The sequence below is a fragment of the Hyla sarda genome, chromosome 9 (genome assembly GCF_029499605.1).
Source record: "Hyla sarda isolate aHylSar1 chromosome 9, aHylSar1.hap1, whole genome shotgun sequence".
Lineage (NCBI taxonomy): Eukaryota > Metazoa > Chordata > Amphibia > Anura > Hylidae > Hyla > Hyla sarda.
The window spans coordinates 173485359-173500704 of NC_079197.1; the positions used below are offsets into that span (position 1 = coordinate 173485359).

General features: G+C 44.7%; 2 protein-coding genes across 7 annotated transcripts in view; one reads left to right on the plus strand and one right to left on the minus strand.

The window, feature by feature from the left end:
* Positions 1–13837, plus strand: part of EXOC3L2 (exocyst complex component 3 like 2) — a 104306-nt gene extending 90469 nt beyond the window's left edge. For all 6 annotated transcript variants that reach the window (XM_056538372.1, XM_056538373.1, XM_056538371.1 and 3 more), the window contains 10 exons: positions 2762–3195; positions 5159–5313; positions 5424–5649; positions 8539–8639; positions 8857–8967; positions 11533–11668; positions 12536–12658; positions 12751–12906; positions 13016–13137; positions 13245–13837. In XM_056538372.1, the coding sequence (XP_056394347.1) occupies positions 2762–3195; positions 5159–5313; positions 5424–5649; positions 8539–8639; positions 8857–8967; positions 11533–11668; positions 12536–12658; positions 12751–12906; positions 13016–13137; positions 13245–13545 (1865 nt within the window). In that variant the 3' untranslated portion in view covers positions 13546–13837. The remainder of the gene's footprint in view (positions 1–2761; positions 3196–5158; positions 5314–5423; positions 5650–8538; positions 8640–8856; positions 8968–11532; positions 11669–12535; positions 12659–12750; positions 12907–13015; positions 13138–13244) is intronic.
* Positions 1–15346, minus strand: part of LOC130290563 (RNA-binding protein Nova-2-like) — a 159436-nt gene that overhangs the window by 124639 nt on the left and 19451 nt on the right. The gene's annotated exons all lie outside the window — the stretch shown is intronic.

A 15346-nucleotide genomic window follows, 5' to 3' on the forward strand; every position in this document is an offset into this window, starting at 1 on the left:
TCTCAAAATCACACGGTCCTGTGTGTGACTTTAACTTTAGTCAGTAATATGCGCCAATCATTCTTTGGCGCAATTTTGGCGCAAATCCCGTTTTTTTTTTTTGCCGCAAATCCCCGCCAAGAAATTTTGTACATGGAAAACACACTTAGCAGTGTCAGAAAATGTAAAGGCGTCAAAATAAATTTTTTGGGTGAAAGCAGCGACGCCTCCATGGCTGCTCAATACTATCCTGCGACATAGTTGTCTCTGAGGACCTTCACCCTCCGTTGAGCCAGCATTGGACATGGCCGCACAGGTTCAGGAAAGGTAAAGCACTAAAGCAGTGGTCTCCAACCTGCGGACCTCCAGATGTTGCAAAACTACAACTCCCAGCATGCCCGGACAGCCAACGGCTGTCCGGGCATGCTGGGAATTGTAGTTTTGCAACATCTGGAGGTCCGCAGGTTGGAGACCACTGCACTAAAGTAAAAAAAAAAAACAAAAAAAAACTACCCAAGTTGAAAATAAAATCCATTTCACATGGTGACTATAAACCCCACAAAAGAAAATAACTCACGTCACTTGCTGATATACTGCAGGAGGGACTCCGAAATGGCTGCTCTACAGGGTAAAATATGCGTCCTCTGTGGTGGTAACTTCTGTGTAAAATGCGCTGCGAACGGCCGATTTCAACATTTGAGCCAAAATTACTAACAACTTGCACCAAATGATAAATTTCGTGCATGTCCACGAAAACCAAAGTGAAAAAAAAAAAAAAGGGTAAAAAGAAACGAAACGGTCGACAGGCAAAATTGATAAATACCCCCCCCCCCCCCCCCCCCCCAATGTGTCTATCAAGGGATTACTCCTTTAAATTACTTATAACTTTATTTCCCGGATTGGATAGTTGAAGTCACATTGTAATCATGATATTCCCGTGACTTTTAGTCCCTGCGTAGACTGGGCCTTACCCACAGCCAAGTATTTCGGACCCTGTCGTGCTGTCGCCTTCCCACCACTTTTGCCATGTATAACAGCTGGTAAATTCCTCTAAAGATCATCCATAGACTGTCTCAAGATGGCGACCACCATGAAGAAAGCGCATTTGTTTTATGGACCTGAAGAAGGCACATGCTGGTGCCGAAACGCGTTGTCCGATTGTTCTAAACCACAATAAACTGTCCTGTGCTTTATTGGCTTTCCGAATCCTTTTATTCCAGCAGTAGCGCTCGTCTAGGACCCCCCACTTTTTCTACTCTCCTTTTCCTGGTTTCATTATTTACGTACCCCTTCGCGGTCACGGACAGGGGGTCTCGAGCAGCACAACTGCTGCTACTACCTTCCACTTCACACTCGCCAGGTGAGGTGCTGTCACCGTTGATAACCTCAGCGGGACATCACACCACCCAGAGTGCAGTGGTTTCTGACAACTCCACCATGCCCCCATCACCCACGAGAGAGCGCCCCAATCTTTTTTACTGCTTCTTTATACTCCATAGACTGTGGGCATTGGAACTACAGCTGACTAGGAGGTGGGCTCACCTGCCCAGCACCAGTAGAGGGAGCAGATTTGGGGGACATGATGCCTGGTATTGGGGGCACCGGTTGTGGCAATAGGAATGCTTTACGCTGCGTCCCACACTCCAGGCTTCTAGGTTATACCATACCTTTATACCTTTAGTTATTGGGGTGCCCATTGATTTCTTCTTTTTTTTTTTTTTTTAGAATAGTGGTCATTGTCTTGACATAGACAATAATACAAAGATACTGCTCTATCCCCATGTCCTGGCTTCTGTGCTGCAGACCGGCAGGGTGGCGTTCCCTTCCACGTGCAAACAGTAGGAAAATGGAAGACGTCCAGCACCAGGAAGGCAGGTAAAAACATATTTATTGAGGTACAAAAATAACAAACAGCAAATAGAGGAGCGTAGTGCCTACGCATTTCAGGCTAATGAGCCCTTAGTCATGGCATAAAAACTTTACAACACTGTGTCCTTTTAGCATATAGAGGAGCGTAGTGCCTACGCGTTTCAGGCTAATGAGCCCTTAGTCATGGCATAAAAACTTTACAACACTGTGTCCTTTCATAATAAAGCACATTAAAGTCACATGATCAGAACGGCAAGGTGTTGGATCATCTGTAAAATGCGGCATGGAATTAATCCCAGAATTCTAAAACCATCCTGCATAAATAGACATGGTATTCAATACACGAGTATACAAGAAAATCTACAGAATTCAATTACACCAACACTTAAGTTCTATATATAGAAACGAAGGATGGGTACATGGATAGACCATAATAACTCATAGAGAAAGTCAGAAGACCCAGGCGAGGTGGAGATTTAAGGAGGATGGTTCTTAATAGAGAATCATTCTGGATATTCATGCTGGGCACGAGGGAGCCTCATGGGTTAAACTTGAGACAAGACCTTATACTAAGGTATTAATAAATGGAAGTAAAACAGTTATTATGGTCTATCTATGTACCCATCCTTCGTTTCTATATATAGAACTTAAGTGTTGATGCAATTGAATTCTGTTATAAAAGGACACAGTGTTGTAAAGTTTTTATGCCATGACTAAGGGCTCATTAGCCTGAAACGCGTAGGCACTACGCTCCTCTATATGCTGTTTGTTATTTTTGTACCTCAATAAACACGTTTTTACCTGCCTTCCTGGTGCTGGACGTCTTCCATTTTCCTATTGTCTTGACATAACCCCTGGGGTCAATGTATAAAACTTTTCTCCACTAAGTCTTCTCCCCTTCTCCTTGATCTAGTTCTGGAAATCCTTCAGCTCATCCAGCGGCGGGAATTGCGCTCAGCCGACCAGCATATTATAGAACTCGAAGCCGAATGTGACGGAGAGCTGAGTCCTGTGGGCCTGAAGAGTCCAGGCCGACAGGCCAAAGATGTGACACTGCTGTACGAGGCCCTGATGAAGGAGATGTGGGCAGTGGTGGAAGAGTCCCTCAACAATAAAGGGAAACACCTGAAACTGGATGAGGTCATCGGTGTCATCCAGCAGGAGGAGGCCCGGGAAAACCCTCACGGCAAAAAGAACATGAGGGCACATTGGGCAGAGGCCGTGCAGAGCAGCGTGCAACAGAGGCTAAAGAGCAACCTAGAGGGCAAAATGGGTTCCCTGCCGTCCCAAGCCGACCGAGTGAAGAGAATTGTGGTAGAAGACCTGACCTCAGTGAAGAACTATCTGGTAAGTGGGAAGGTAGTCATCCAGGGGCACCATCTTGGTTGGTCCCATTCCTTTTTCTATTGGTAAGAAACTGCCCAGATCTCCTCTCTCTAGGGAATTATATTGTCAGCAAATTAAAGGGGTACTCCCCTGGAAAATGAACTGGTGCCAGAGAGTTAAACAGATTTGTAAATTATTTCTATTTAAAAATCTTAAAGGGGTACTCCCGTGGAAAACTTTTTTTTTTTTTTAATCAACTGGTGCCAGAAAGTTAAACAGATTTGTAAATCACTTCTATTAAAAAATCTTAATCCTTCCAGTACTTTTTAGGGGCTGTATACTAAAGAGAAATCTAAAAAAAGAAATGCATTTCCTCTGATGTCATGACCACAGTGCTCTCTGCCAACCTCTGCTGTCCATTTTAGGAACTGTCCAGAGCTGGAGAAAATCCTCATAGCAAACATATGCTGCTCTGGACAGTTTCTAAAATGGACAGCAGAGGTCAGCAGCGAGCACTGTGGTCATGACATCAGAGGAAATGCATTTCTCTTTTGGATTTCTCTTTAGTATACAGCCCCTAAAAAGTACTGGAAGGATTAAGATTTTTTAATAGAAGTGATTTACAAATCTGTTTAACTTTCTGGCACCAGTTGATTAAAAAAAAGAAGTTTTCCACGGGAGTACCCCTTTAAGCCTTCCAGTACTTCATCATCTGCTGTATACTACAGGGAAAGTTTTTTTCTTTTTGAATTTCCTTTCTGTCTGACCACAGTGCTCTCTGCTGACACCTCTGTCCGTATCAGGAACTGTCCGGAGCAGGAGAGGTTTGCTATGGGGATTTGCTTGTACTTTGGACAGTTCCTGACATGGACAGAGGTGTCAGCAGAGAGCACTGTGGTCAGACAGAAAGGAAATTCAAAAAGTAAAGAACTTCCTGTGGAGCATACAGCAGCTGATAAGTACTGGAAGGATTAAGATTTTTAAATAGAAGTAATTTACAAATCTGTTTAAAGGGGTATTCCGGGAAAAAAAACTTTTTTTTTTTATATCAACTGGCTCCAGAAAGTTAAACAGATTTGTAAATTACTTCTATTAAAAAATCTTAATCCTTTCAATAATTATCAGCTGCTGAAGTTGAGTTGTTGTTTTCTGTCTGGCAACAGTGCTCTCTGCTGACATCTCTGCTTGTCTCGGGAACTGCACAGAGTAGAAGAGGTTTGCTATGGGGAGTTGCTTCTAAACTGGGCGGTTCCTGAGACACGTGTCATCAGAGAGCACTTAGACAGAAAAGAACAACTCAACTTCAGCAGCTCATAAGTACTGAAAGGATTAAGATTTTTTTAATAGAAGTAATTTACAAATCTGTTTAACTCTCTGAAGCCAGTTCATATATATATATATATATATATAATATATAAAAAGTTTTTCCTGGATAACCCCTTTCTTTCTAGCACCAGTTGATTTAAACATTTATTTTTTCCAGTGGAGTACCCCCTTAATGGAGTTTGGTATTGACCAATGGGTCATAGAAAGCAAAGGGGTAATAAACGCCAGACGCATCTGCCCTGGGGGGTAAAATCAGCGCCATCATAGGAGGCCCATTGTGATATTTGCTATGGGGCCCCCTTTTTTCTATGTACGCCACTGGTGCATGAATGAGAACCTTTAGATCAGTGGTCTCAAGCTGTGGCCCTCCAGATTTTGCAAAAATTCAACTCCCAGCATGCCCGGACAGCCAACGGCTGTCCGGGCATGCTGGGAGTTGAAGTTTTGCAACATCTAGAGGGCCACAGTTTGAGACACTGCTTTAGAGGGAGATTTATTTAGGTTGCGGCCATTACACCTGCATAGTGCGGCCATTACACCTGCATAGTGCGGCCATTACACCTGCATAGTGCGGCCATTACACCTGCATAGTGCGGGGCCCCTGCTACATCCTATAACCTGGAACAGACATGAGTGGTGGATGTCTCTTCTCTTCCAGGTTTGTTCCTACCCCAGGGACTTTGAGGTTTTCAGGATCTACCTTTCCGCCTACCACCGAGGAGTAGCCGACTGGCTCAGTGCAGCCACCCAACGGGATCTGGAGACCAATGACATCTACTTTATTCTAGACTGGAACAGTAATGTCTACTGCAGGTAAGGTGAAGGACAAGTGGGGGGGTCCGGCTCGGGGAGACGGGGGGGGGGGGGGGAACGGGCTGGATATATAAGGGATAGAAGAAAAAATAGTGATTGTCTTTATACAGGGATATCCTATCCAGACCAGAGATCTCCCCAATCATTAACCCTTATGAGTTGGGGCCCCTGCTGACCAGTGACACCCGGACCATGTTGGAGCAGCAGTACGTCAGCCTCATACAGCATCGCATTTCACACCGACTGGAGGAAGAACTAAAGGTAGAACAAGATCGCTGGATGCAGACGATGAGGAACGAGGATCTGCATTCAGGCTTCAGCGGAAGAATTATCCAGGTACATCCCTAGTCTGTGACCAGTGTCAATCATCCGTTCTCTGACCCCTGTCAATCATCCTTTCTCTGACCCCTGTCAATCATCCGTTCTCTGACCCCTGTCAATCATCCGTTCTCTAACCTCTGTCCATCATCTGTTCTCTAACCCCTGTCAATCATCTGTTCTCTGACCCCTGTCCATCATCTGTTCTCTGACCCCTGTCCATCATCTGTTCTCTGACCCCTGTCCATCATCTGTTCTCTGACCCCTGTCCATCATCTGTTCTCTGACCACTGTCCATCATCTGTTCTCTGACCCCTGTCCATTATCCGTTCTCTGACCCCTGTCAATCATCCGTTCTCTGACCCCTGTCCATCATCTGTTCTCTGACCATTGTCCATCATCTGTTCTCTGACCACTGTCCATCATCTGTTCTCTGACCCCTGTCCATCATCTGTTCTCTGACCCCTGTCAATCATCTGTTCTCTGACCCCTGTCAATCATCTGTTCTCTGACCCCTGTCCATCATCTGTTCTCTGACCCCTGTCCATCATCTGTTCTCTGACCACTGTCCATCATCTGTTCTCTGACCCCTGTCCATCATCTGTTCTCTGACCGCTGTCCATCATCTGTTCTCTGACCCCTGTCCATCATCTGTTCTCTGACCGCTGTCCATCATCTGTTCTCTGACTGCTGTCCATCATCCGTTCACTGACCACTGTCCATCATCTGTTCTCTGACCGCTGTCCATCATCTGTTCTCTGACCTCTGTCCATCATCTTTTCTCTGACCGATGTCCATCATCTGTTCTCTGATGATTGTCCATCATCTGTTCTCTGACCGCTGTCCATCATCTGTTCTCTGACCACTGTCCATCATCTGTTCTCTGACCCCTGTCAATCATCTGTTCTCTGACCCCTGTCCATCATCTGTTCTCTGACCGCTGTCCATCATCTGTTCTCTGACCTCTGTCCATCATCTTTTCTCTGACCGATGTCCATCATCTGTTCTCTGATGATTGTCCATCATCTGTTCTCTGACCACTGTCCATCATCTGTTCTCTGACCCCTGTCCATCATCTGTTCTCTGACCCCTGTCCATCAGCTATTCTATGACCACTGTCCATTCTCTGATCTCCATTCTTTGACTCCTGTCCATTCTCTGTTTTCAGACCACTGTTCTCTTACTGACCACTGACCATTTTCTGTACTCAGACCTCTGCCCATTCTCTGTTTTCTGACCACTGTTCTCTTGTTGCTCTCTGACCACTGTCTATTCTTACCGCTGTTCGTCATCTGTTCTCTGACCGCTGTCCATTATCTGTTCTCTGACCGCTGTCCATTATCTGTTCTCGGACCCCTGTCCATCATCTGTTCTCGGACCCCTGTCCATCATCTGTTCTCTGACCCCTGTCCATCATCTGTTCTCTGACCCCTGTCCATCATCTGTTCTCTGACCCCTGTCCATCATCTGTTCTCTGACCCCTGTCCATCATCTGTTCTCTGACCCCTGTCCATCATCTGTTCTCTGACCCCTGTCCATCATCTGTTCTCTGACCCCTGTCCATCATCTGTTGTCTGACCCCTGTCCATCATCTGTTCTCTGACCGCTGTCCATCATCTGTTCTCTGACCGCTGCCCATCATCTGTTCTCTGGCCGCTGTCCATCATCTGTTCTCTGGCCGCTGTCCATCATCTGTTCTCTGGCCGCTGTCCATCATCTGTTCTCTGGCCGCTGTCCATCATCTGTTCTCTGGCCGCTGTCCATCATCTGTTCTCTAGCCGCTGTCCATCATCTGTTCTCTGGCCGCTGTCCATCATCTGTTCTCTGGCCGCTGTCCATCATCTGTTCTCTGGCCGCTGTCCATCATCTGTTCTCTGGCCGCTGTCCATCATCTGTTCTCTGACCGCTGTCCATCATCTGTTCTCTGACCGCTGTCCATCATCTGTTCTCTGACCTCTGTCCATCATCTGTTCTCTGACCCCTGTCCATCATCTGTTCTCTGACCCCTGTCCATCATCTGTTCTCTGACCCCTGTCCATGATCTATTCTCTGACCCCTGTCCATCATCTGTTCTCTGACCCCTGTCCATCATCTGTTCTCTGACCGCTGTCCATCATCTGTTCTCTGACCGCTGTCCATCATCTGTTCTCTGACCGCTGTCCATCATCTGTTCTCTGACCGCTGTCCATCATCTGTTCTCTGACCGCTGTCCATCATCTGTTCTCTGACCCCTGTCCATCATCTATTCTCTGACCCCTGTCCATCATCTGTTCTCTGACCCCTGTCCATCATCTGTTCTCTGACCGCTGTCCATCATCTGTTCTCTGACCGCTGTCCATCATCTGTTCTCTGACCGCTGTCCATCATCTGTTCTCTGACCGCTGTCCATCATCTGTTCTCTGACCGCTGTCCATCATCTGTTCTCTGATCATTGTCCATCATCTCTTCTTTGACCATTGTCCATCATCTGTTCTCTGATCATTGTCCATCATCTGTTCTCTGATCATTGTCCATCATCTGTTCTCTGACCGCTGTCCATCATCTGTTCTCTGACCACTGTCCATCATCTGTTCTCTGACCGCTGTTCATTCTCTGATCTCCATTCTTTGACTCCTGTCCATTCTCTGTTTTCAGACCACTGTTCTCTTACTGACCACTGACCATTTTCTGTACTCAGACCTCTGCCCATTCTCTGTTTTCTGACCACTGTTCTCTTGTTGCTCTCTGACCACTGTCTATTCTCTGTCCTCTGACCACTGTCCATTCTCTGATCTCCATTCCCTGACCACTTTCCAATCTCTAATTCCTATTCTCTGACCACTGTCAATTCTTTGTTCTCTGTCTGCTGTCTATTCTCTGATCTCTCTCCATTCTCTGATCTCTGACCTCTCTTCCTCTTCCCATTAGATTATGAAGCCAAACATTGACCGCGCGCCTGTGATCAGTGAAGGTTTCGGGATTATGGTGTCTATGTCCTGCCTTGGCTGCTTCTCCGAATTCCTGAGCAGGTATTTGGGACTCTCGACATTTTGGGCTGTGATTGTGAGGCCGGGACAGTGGACATGATCTCTGTCCCCAAAGTTTAGAAATTCTCTACATTTACATTGGAATCCATCATAGTTCACAGATTACTGGTTATATGTCAAAGGTCATAGGTCACAGGTCTTAGATCACAGGCCTTATTCATAAGTCTTCCTTCACTCCTTCTCTTGTCTCTTCAACCAGGTTCCACAAGTCTGTAGAGAGATTTTACATAGAGCAGGAAGGGTTAACAGAGACCACCGAGGCCTTCATCTTCTGCATCATCAGCATCGTCAACTGCTGCCCCCCATTCCGGTGAGTGAACCCCACTCTATCAGGTGAAGGTAAATACAAACCTCAAATAAGGATAAGGAGAAACAAGGAAAAAATCCAGCCTCATCCTAGAACAACATAGAAAATATACGGCACAGCAACACCGAATAACAGAAGGAGCAGATCACAACCAATACATAACATCACTGATATAGCAAATATACAGCACAGCAACACCTAATAACAGGAGGAGCAGATCATAACCAATACATAACATCACTGATACAGAAAATATACAGCACAGCAACACCTAATAACAGGAGGAGCAGATCACAACCTATACATAACATCACTGATATAGAAAATATACAGCACAGCAACACCGAATAACAGAAGGAGCAGATCACAACCAATACATAACATCACTGATATAGCAAATATACAGCACAGCAACACCTAATAACAGGAGGAGCAGATCATAACCAATACATAACATCACTGATATAGAAAATATACAGCACAGCAACACCGAATAACAGAAGGAGCAGATCACAACCAATACATAACATCACTGATATAGCAAATATACAGCACAGCAACACCTAATAACAGGAGGAGCAGATCATAACCAATACATAACATCACTGATATAGAAAATATACAGCACAGCAACACCTAATAACAGGAGGAGCAGATCACAACCTATACATAACATCACTGATATAGAAAATATACAGCACAGCAACACCTAATAACAGGAGGAGCAGATCACAACCTATACATAACATCACTGATATAGAAAATATACAGCACAGCAACACCTAATAACAGGAGGAGCAGATCATAACCAATACATAACATCACTGATATAGAAAATATACAGCACAGCAACACCTAATAACAGGAGGAGCAGATCACAACCTATACATAACATCACTGATATAGAAAATATACAGCACAGCAACACCTAATAACAGGAGGAGCAGATCACAACCTATACATAACATCACTGATATAGACAATGTACAACACATCACTACCTATTAATAGGAGGATCAGATAACAACCAATACATAACATCACTGATATACACAATATACAGCACAGCAACACCTAATGACAGGAGGAGCAGATCATAACCTATACATATCACTGATATAGAAAATATACAGCACAGCAACACCTAATGACAGGAGGAGCAGATCATAACCTATACATAACATCACTGATATAGACAATGTACAGCACATCACTACCTATTAACAGGAGGATCAGATCACAACCAATACATAACATCACTGATATACACAATATACAGCACTGCAACACCTAATAACAGGAGGAGCAGATCAATACCAATACATAACATCATTGATATAGAAAATATACAGCACAGCAACACCTAATAACAGGACAAGCAGATCATAACCAATACATAACATCACTGATATAGAAAATATACAGCACAGCAACACCTAATGACAGGAGGAGCAGATCATAACCGATACATAACATCACTGATATAGAAAATATACAACACAGCAACACCTAATAACAGGAGGAGCAGATCACAACCAATACATAACATTAGTGAAACAATGTACAGCACAGCAACACCTAATGACCAGAAGAGCAGATGACAACCAATACATAACATCACTGATATAGAAAATATACTGCACAGCAACACCTAATAACAGGAGGAGCAGATCATAACCTATGCATAACATCACTGATATAGAAAATATACAGCACAACAACACCTAATAACAGGAGGAGCAGATCATAACCAATACATAACATCACTGATATAGAAAATATACAGCACAGCAACACCTAATAACAGGAGGAGCAGATCACAACCTATACATAACATCACTGATATATACAATGTACAGCAAAGCAACACCTAATAACAGGAGGAGCAGATCACAACCTATACATAACATCACTGATACAGAAAATATACAGCACAGCAACACCTAATGACAGGAGGAGCAGATCACAACCTATACATAACATCACTGATACAGAAAATATACAGCACAGCAACACCTAATAACAGGAGGAGCAGATCACAACCTATACATAACATCACTGATATAGAAAATATACAGCACAGCAACACCTAATAACAGGAGGAGCAGATCATAACCAATATATAACATCACTAATATGGACAACGTAAAGAACAGTGCCACCTAATGACAGGAGGAGCAGATGACAACCAAAAACATAACATGAATGATATAGATGTCAATGAACAGCACAGTGCAACCACTTAACAGGGTGAGCAGAGTACAGCTAATACATAACATCACTGATATAGAAAATGTACTGCACAGTCAGAGTTGCCAACCAATCATAATTCCTGGATAGTCTACAATAGATAATTTTTCCAATGTCCAGAATTTTATTTTTTTGTGTCCGTATTTTTTATTTTTTTTTATTTTTTGGCGCTGTAGGTGTGGTGAAAGTTCTAATGATGGTGAGTGTGCATGATAAAATGTACACTCCACAATCCATTTCTTGACTAAACAGAATGAATTCCTTATATAAAAATAAATTAAGTCTTTCAGCGTCTTATTTTGTAAACTTTATTCTTAGGGAATTTACGAGTCGCATGACGCAACTAGCTAAGGGAGATGGAGCGGATCTTCAGGGTCAGGCTGAGGGGTCCCTGGACCGGATCACGGCTCTCGCCACTCGGGCCATCTCTGACCTGATTCTGCTAGACATAAAGGTACGGTCCCGTGGTCTCATTGGCTTGGCTCACTTCTGGCCAGATATGTGTCCTGTTATCTTACATTTGGATGGTATACAGAGATCTTTAGTTTTTTTTTTTTGTTGTTGTTAAAGGGGTACTCTACTGACCAGCGTTCGGAAGCAAATGTTCCGAGCACTGTTTTGGCACTTCGGGGGTCGGCCACGCCCCTCCTGACATCATGGCCACGCCCCCTCAATGCAAGTCAATGGGAGGGGCGTGACTCCCGTTGGGAGTCACGTCCTCTCCCATTGACTTGCATTGAGGGGGTGTGTCCGTGATGTCACAAGGGTTGTAGAAAGGTAAAAGAAAAAGAAACACAAACAAATGCGCAGCTATGTGCGGTTATCACTAGTAGGTACAATATGGGACAAAGAAAGAGGCGTGCTCACCTTTTGGTGTTGTATTGCGAGCACAACACAGTAAATCGCCTATTGTCACTTGCTTGTGACACATCAATGTGGAGTGCTGCCCGTCAGGGTGCCGTGGTCCTCTGCAGTGGCCCTGGAGAAAATTTAGTAGATATCCTAAATGACTGCTAAATACAGGTGCTTCTCCAGATAAACTCAGATATAGACACAAAAAGGAAGGCTTTATTGGCCCAAAATAAAAACAAATACCAAAAGCAAATAAAAAGTAACAAGGTAGTTTCAGACAACGCGTTTTGAGGGGCGGGACCCCCTCTTCATCAGGTTATTGGCCATTCACGAGGAGTGTGGCCGACCCCCACAGCGCGTAAACAGCGTTCAGAACATTTACTTCCGAAAGCTGGCCAGTGGAGTACCCCCTTTGAGCTTTTTATTACAATTAGATCTCTTTCTTTTTTGGTAACCCAACATACAACAGCCATTTTCCAAGAAGCTCCTGGGGCGGCGATGGTTGAACAATTCAGAGGCCTGCGAAGGGATTGTATCCATTTTGGGGGAACGCACATCTGCCTTACGTAAACTGAGCCCAGGACCTTACCACGTATGTGTACTCAGGGGTTAATAATGGGCACTATAGTCCATTATGGCCATCGCTGAGATGATGGATTGATGATGTTCTGCTCTTGTCCCCAGGCTGCCATATCAGAGCTTCATCGCAGGATTGTGCTGGAACTGGTTCGCCCCCTGATACAAGGCAAAATGTCCTGCACCACCTCCAAGGCCAGGAGGAAAGTGGCCGCCAAACTGAGAGAAGAGTCTAAGCAACTGGGGCAGATCTTCAGCAAGTTGGTAAGTGATGACTTCTCTAGCTGAGATCCTAAGTCGTAGTCCTAAAGGCTTCCCGATCATAATACACGATGGCCAACACCCAATAGTGGAACATGTCCTCTGCTCTTAGGAATCTCCCCAAGCCACCCTGGACCAGGTCATTCCTCGTCTTACTGAGATCCTTGTCCTGGAGGATACAGCGTCTATCCAGATGGAGGTGGGGATGCTGGTGTCCGACTTCCCAGACTTCAGGTCAGTACATGATCCGGATAGGAAATAAACATGGCGGCTGTATTTTGTTATTGCTGTATATGCTTTCTCTTTTCCCTCTTGATGACCACTTTAAGGTCTTTTCTCAGGAAGCGTCATCTGTCTTCTCTACTGGATGTCCGAGGCTTGTGGGACCCCAGCTCCAGGCACCAGATCTTGGGTGTCCTCCACGACTTAGAAGGTGCCGATGCTTTGCCTCCTTGCCGGAGCGCTCCAGGCTTTTTCTCTGAGATTGGCCTCACCCGAGACACCCGCTGCCTAAATATCAGTCTCTCCAGGGCCTCCCAGTTTGGTCGCAGAACTTTGAGTAGGTTCAGCCATCGGCAAAGAAGCACTTCGAGACCTTCTAGTGGTGGATTAGGTAATGGAGAAGAAGATACACAGCTCTAGATGCCCGCAGCTATACGTGGCTAGGGTCACAGCTAACAAGGAAGTAAAGGGTGGAGAAATCATAAAATCATGGACATGAGACCCCACCGTATGTATATTACACCCACATCATCAAGATGCCAACTATAGGGGATGGCGGGCGCCTGATTCTTGTCCCCCAGAAGATTTGTCATCTCCTTCTGTTACTGCCGCAGAGGCTTCTCCTGGACTCATATGAGACTGATGCCCCCAGCAGACGACCTTTATGTACATGTAGAATATATTCTGATGGTTCAATGATAATAAATATTAATTTAACAGTTGACGATGGTCTTGTCATTTCCCACACAACTCATAAAATGTCCAACAACTAGTGTTATGTTAGATGGTGGATTGTCGGCTATTTTGGAATTATAAACATTTGACATCTTAGAGGGTTCTTCTGGTCCCTGTCACCATCCCTGTTACTGCTTTGGGATCTTCACCAGTTCTGGGTTCTTAGGGGACTGGGACCAAAACTCTCCTCAAAACTCAAGAGGAGACCTGAAAGGGGTACTCCACTAGCCAGTGTTCGGAACATTTAGTTCCGAACGCTGTCTACGCACCGCAGGGGTCAGCCACGCACCCTTGTGACATCACACCACGCCCCCTCAATGCAAGTCTATGGGAGGGGGCGTGACGGCCGTACTAAAAGTTCCGAACACTGGCCAGTGGAGTACCCCTTGAAGGCATGAGGATCATGTGTACCCTGGCCTGTCGACTTATAAGACACATGAGGGGTAAATTGTGTATAGTAATGACATTGAGGATCATTTCCATTGAAAAGCATTTTTACACACACACGAGGCAGAGGAACTTTTGGGGCCCATCGTGCTTCAAGGACAAGTAACCCCTCAGGACCCCATAGCTATGTCCGTGTCTTATCTACTGCACATGTCCCTAGACTACAATGACTTCCTCTCCAGTCATACGTTCCTTCAGAGGATGAGTTCCCCTAGAAGCACATAACATTACAGGACGGCACTTACTCACCAGAGGTCAAGGTGGGGTCTTGGAAGTGGTGTATGAAAGAAGTTTTATGGGTCCTGGAATGTTCTCCCCAAGGTGACAGGGAAGTGTCGAAGAGGGGATACAGCAAAATAAACAGGATACAGGAGGGAACAGGCAGGCAGAGGTTACTGCCACATCCTGTTTAGATGGCCGATGGGACAGTGGCCATGTGCACCGGCTTAACCCTGTCAGCAAAGCAAAACAGAAGATATTATTATTACTATACTAACACTGTATCACTATTATTATATACTGAGGGGCTAGAGGAGAGGTCACTATTATTATATACTGAGGGGCTAGAGGAGAGGTCACTATTATTATATACTGAGAGGATAGAGGAGAGGTCACTATTATTATATACTGAGGTGATAGAGGAGAGGTCACTATTATTATATACTGAGGGGATAGAGGAGAGATCACTATTATTATATACTGAGGTGATAGAGAGGTCACTATTATTATATACTGAGGTGATAGAGGAGAGGTCACTATTATTATATACTGAGGTGATAGAGTAGAGGTCACTATTATTATATACTGAGGTGATAGAGTAGAGGTCACTATTATTATATACTGAGGTGATAGAGGAGAGGTCACTATTATTATATACTGAGGTGATAGAGGAGAGGTCACTATTATTATATACTGAGGGGATAGAGGAGAGGTCACTATTATTATATACTGAGGTGATAGAGGAGAGGTCACTATTATTATATACTGAGGGGATAGAGGAGAGGTCACTATTATTATATACTGAGGGGATAGAGGAGAG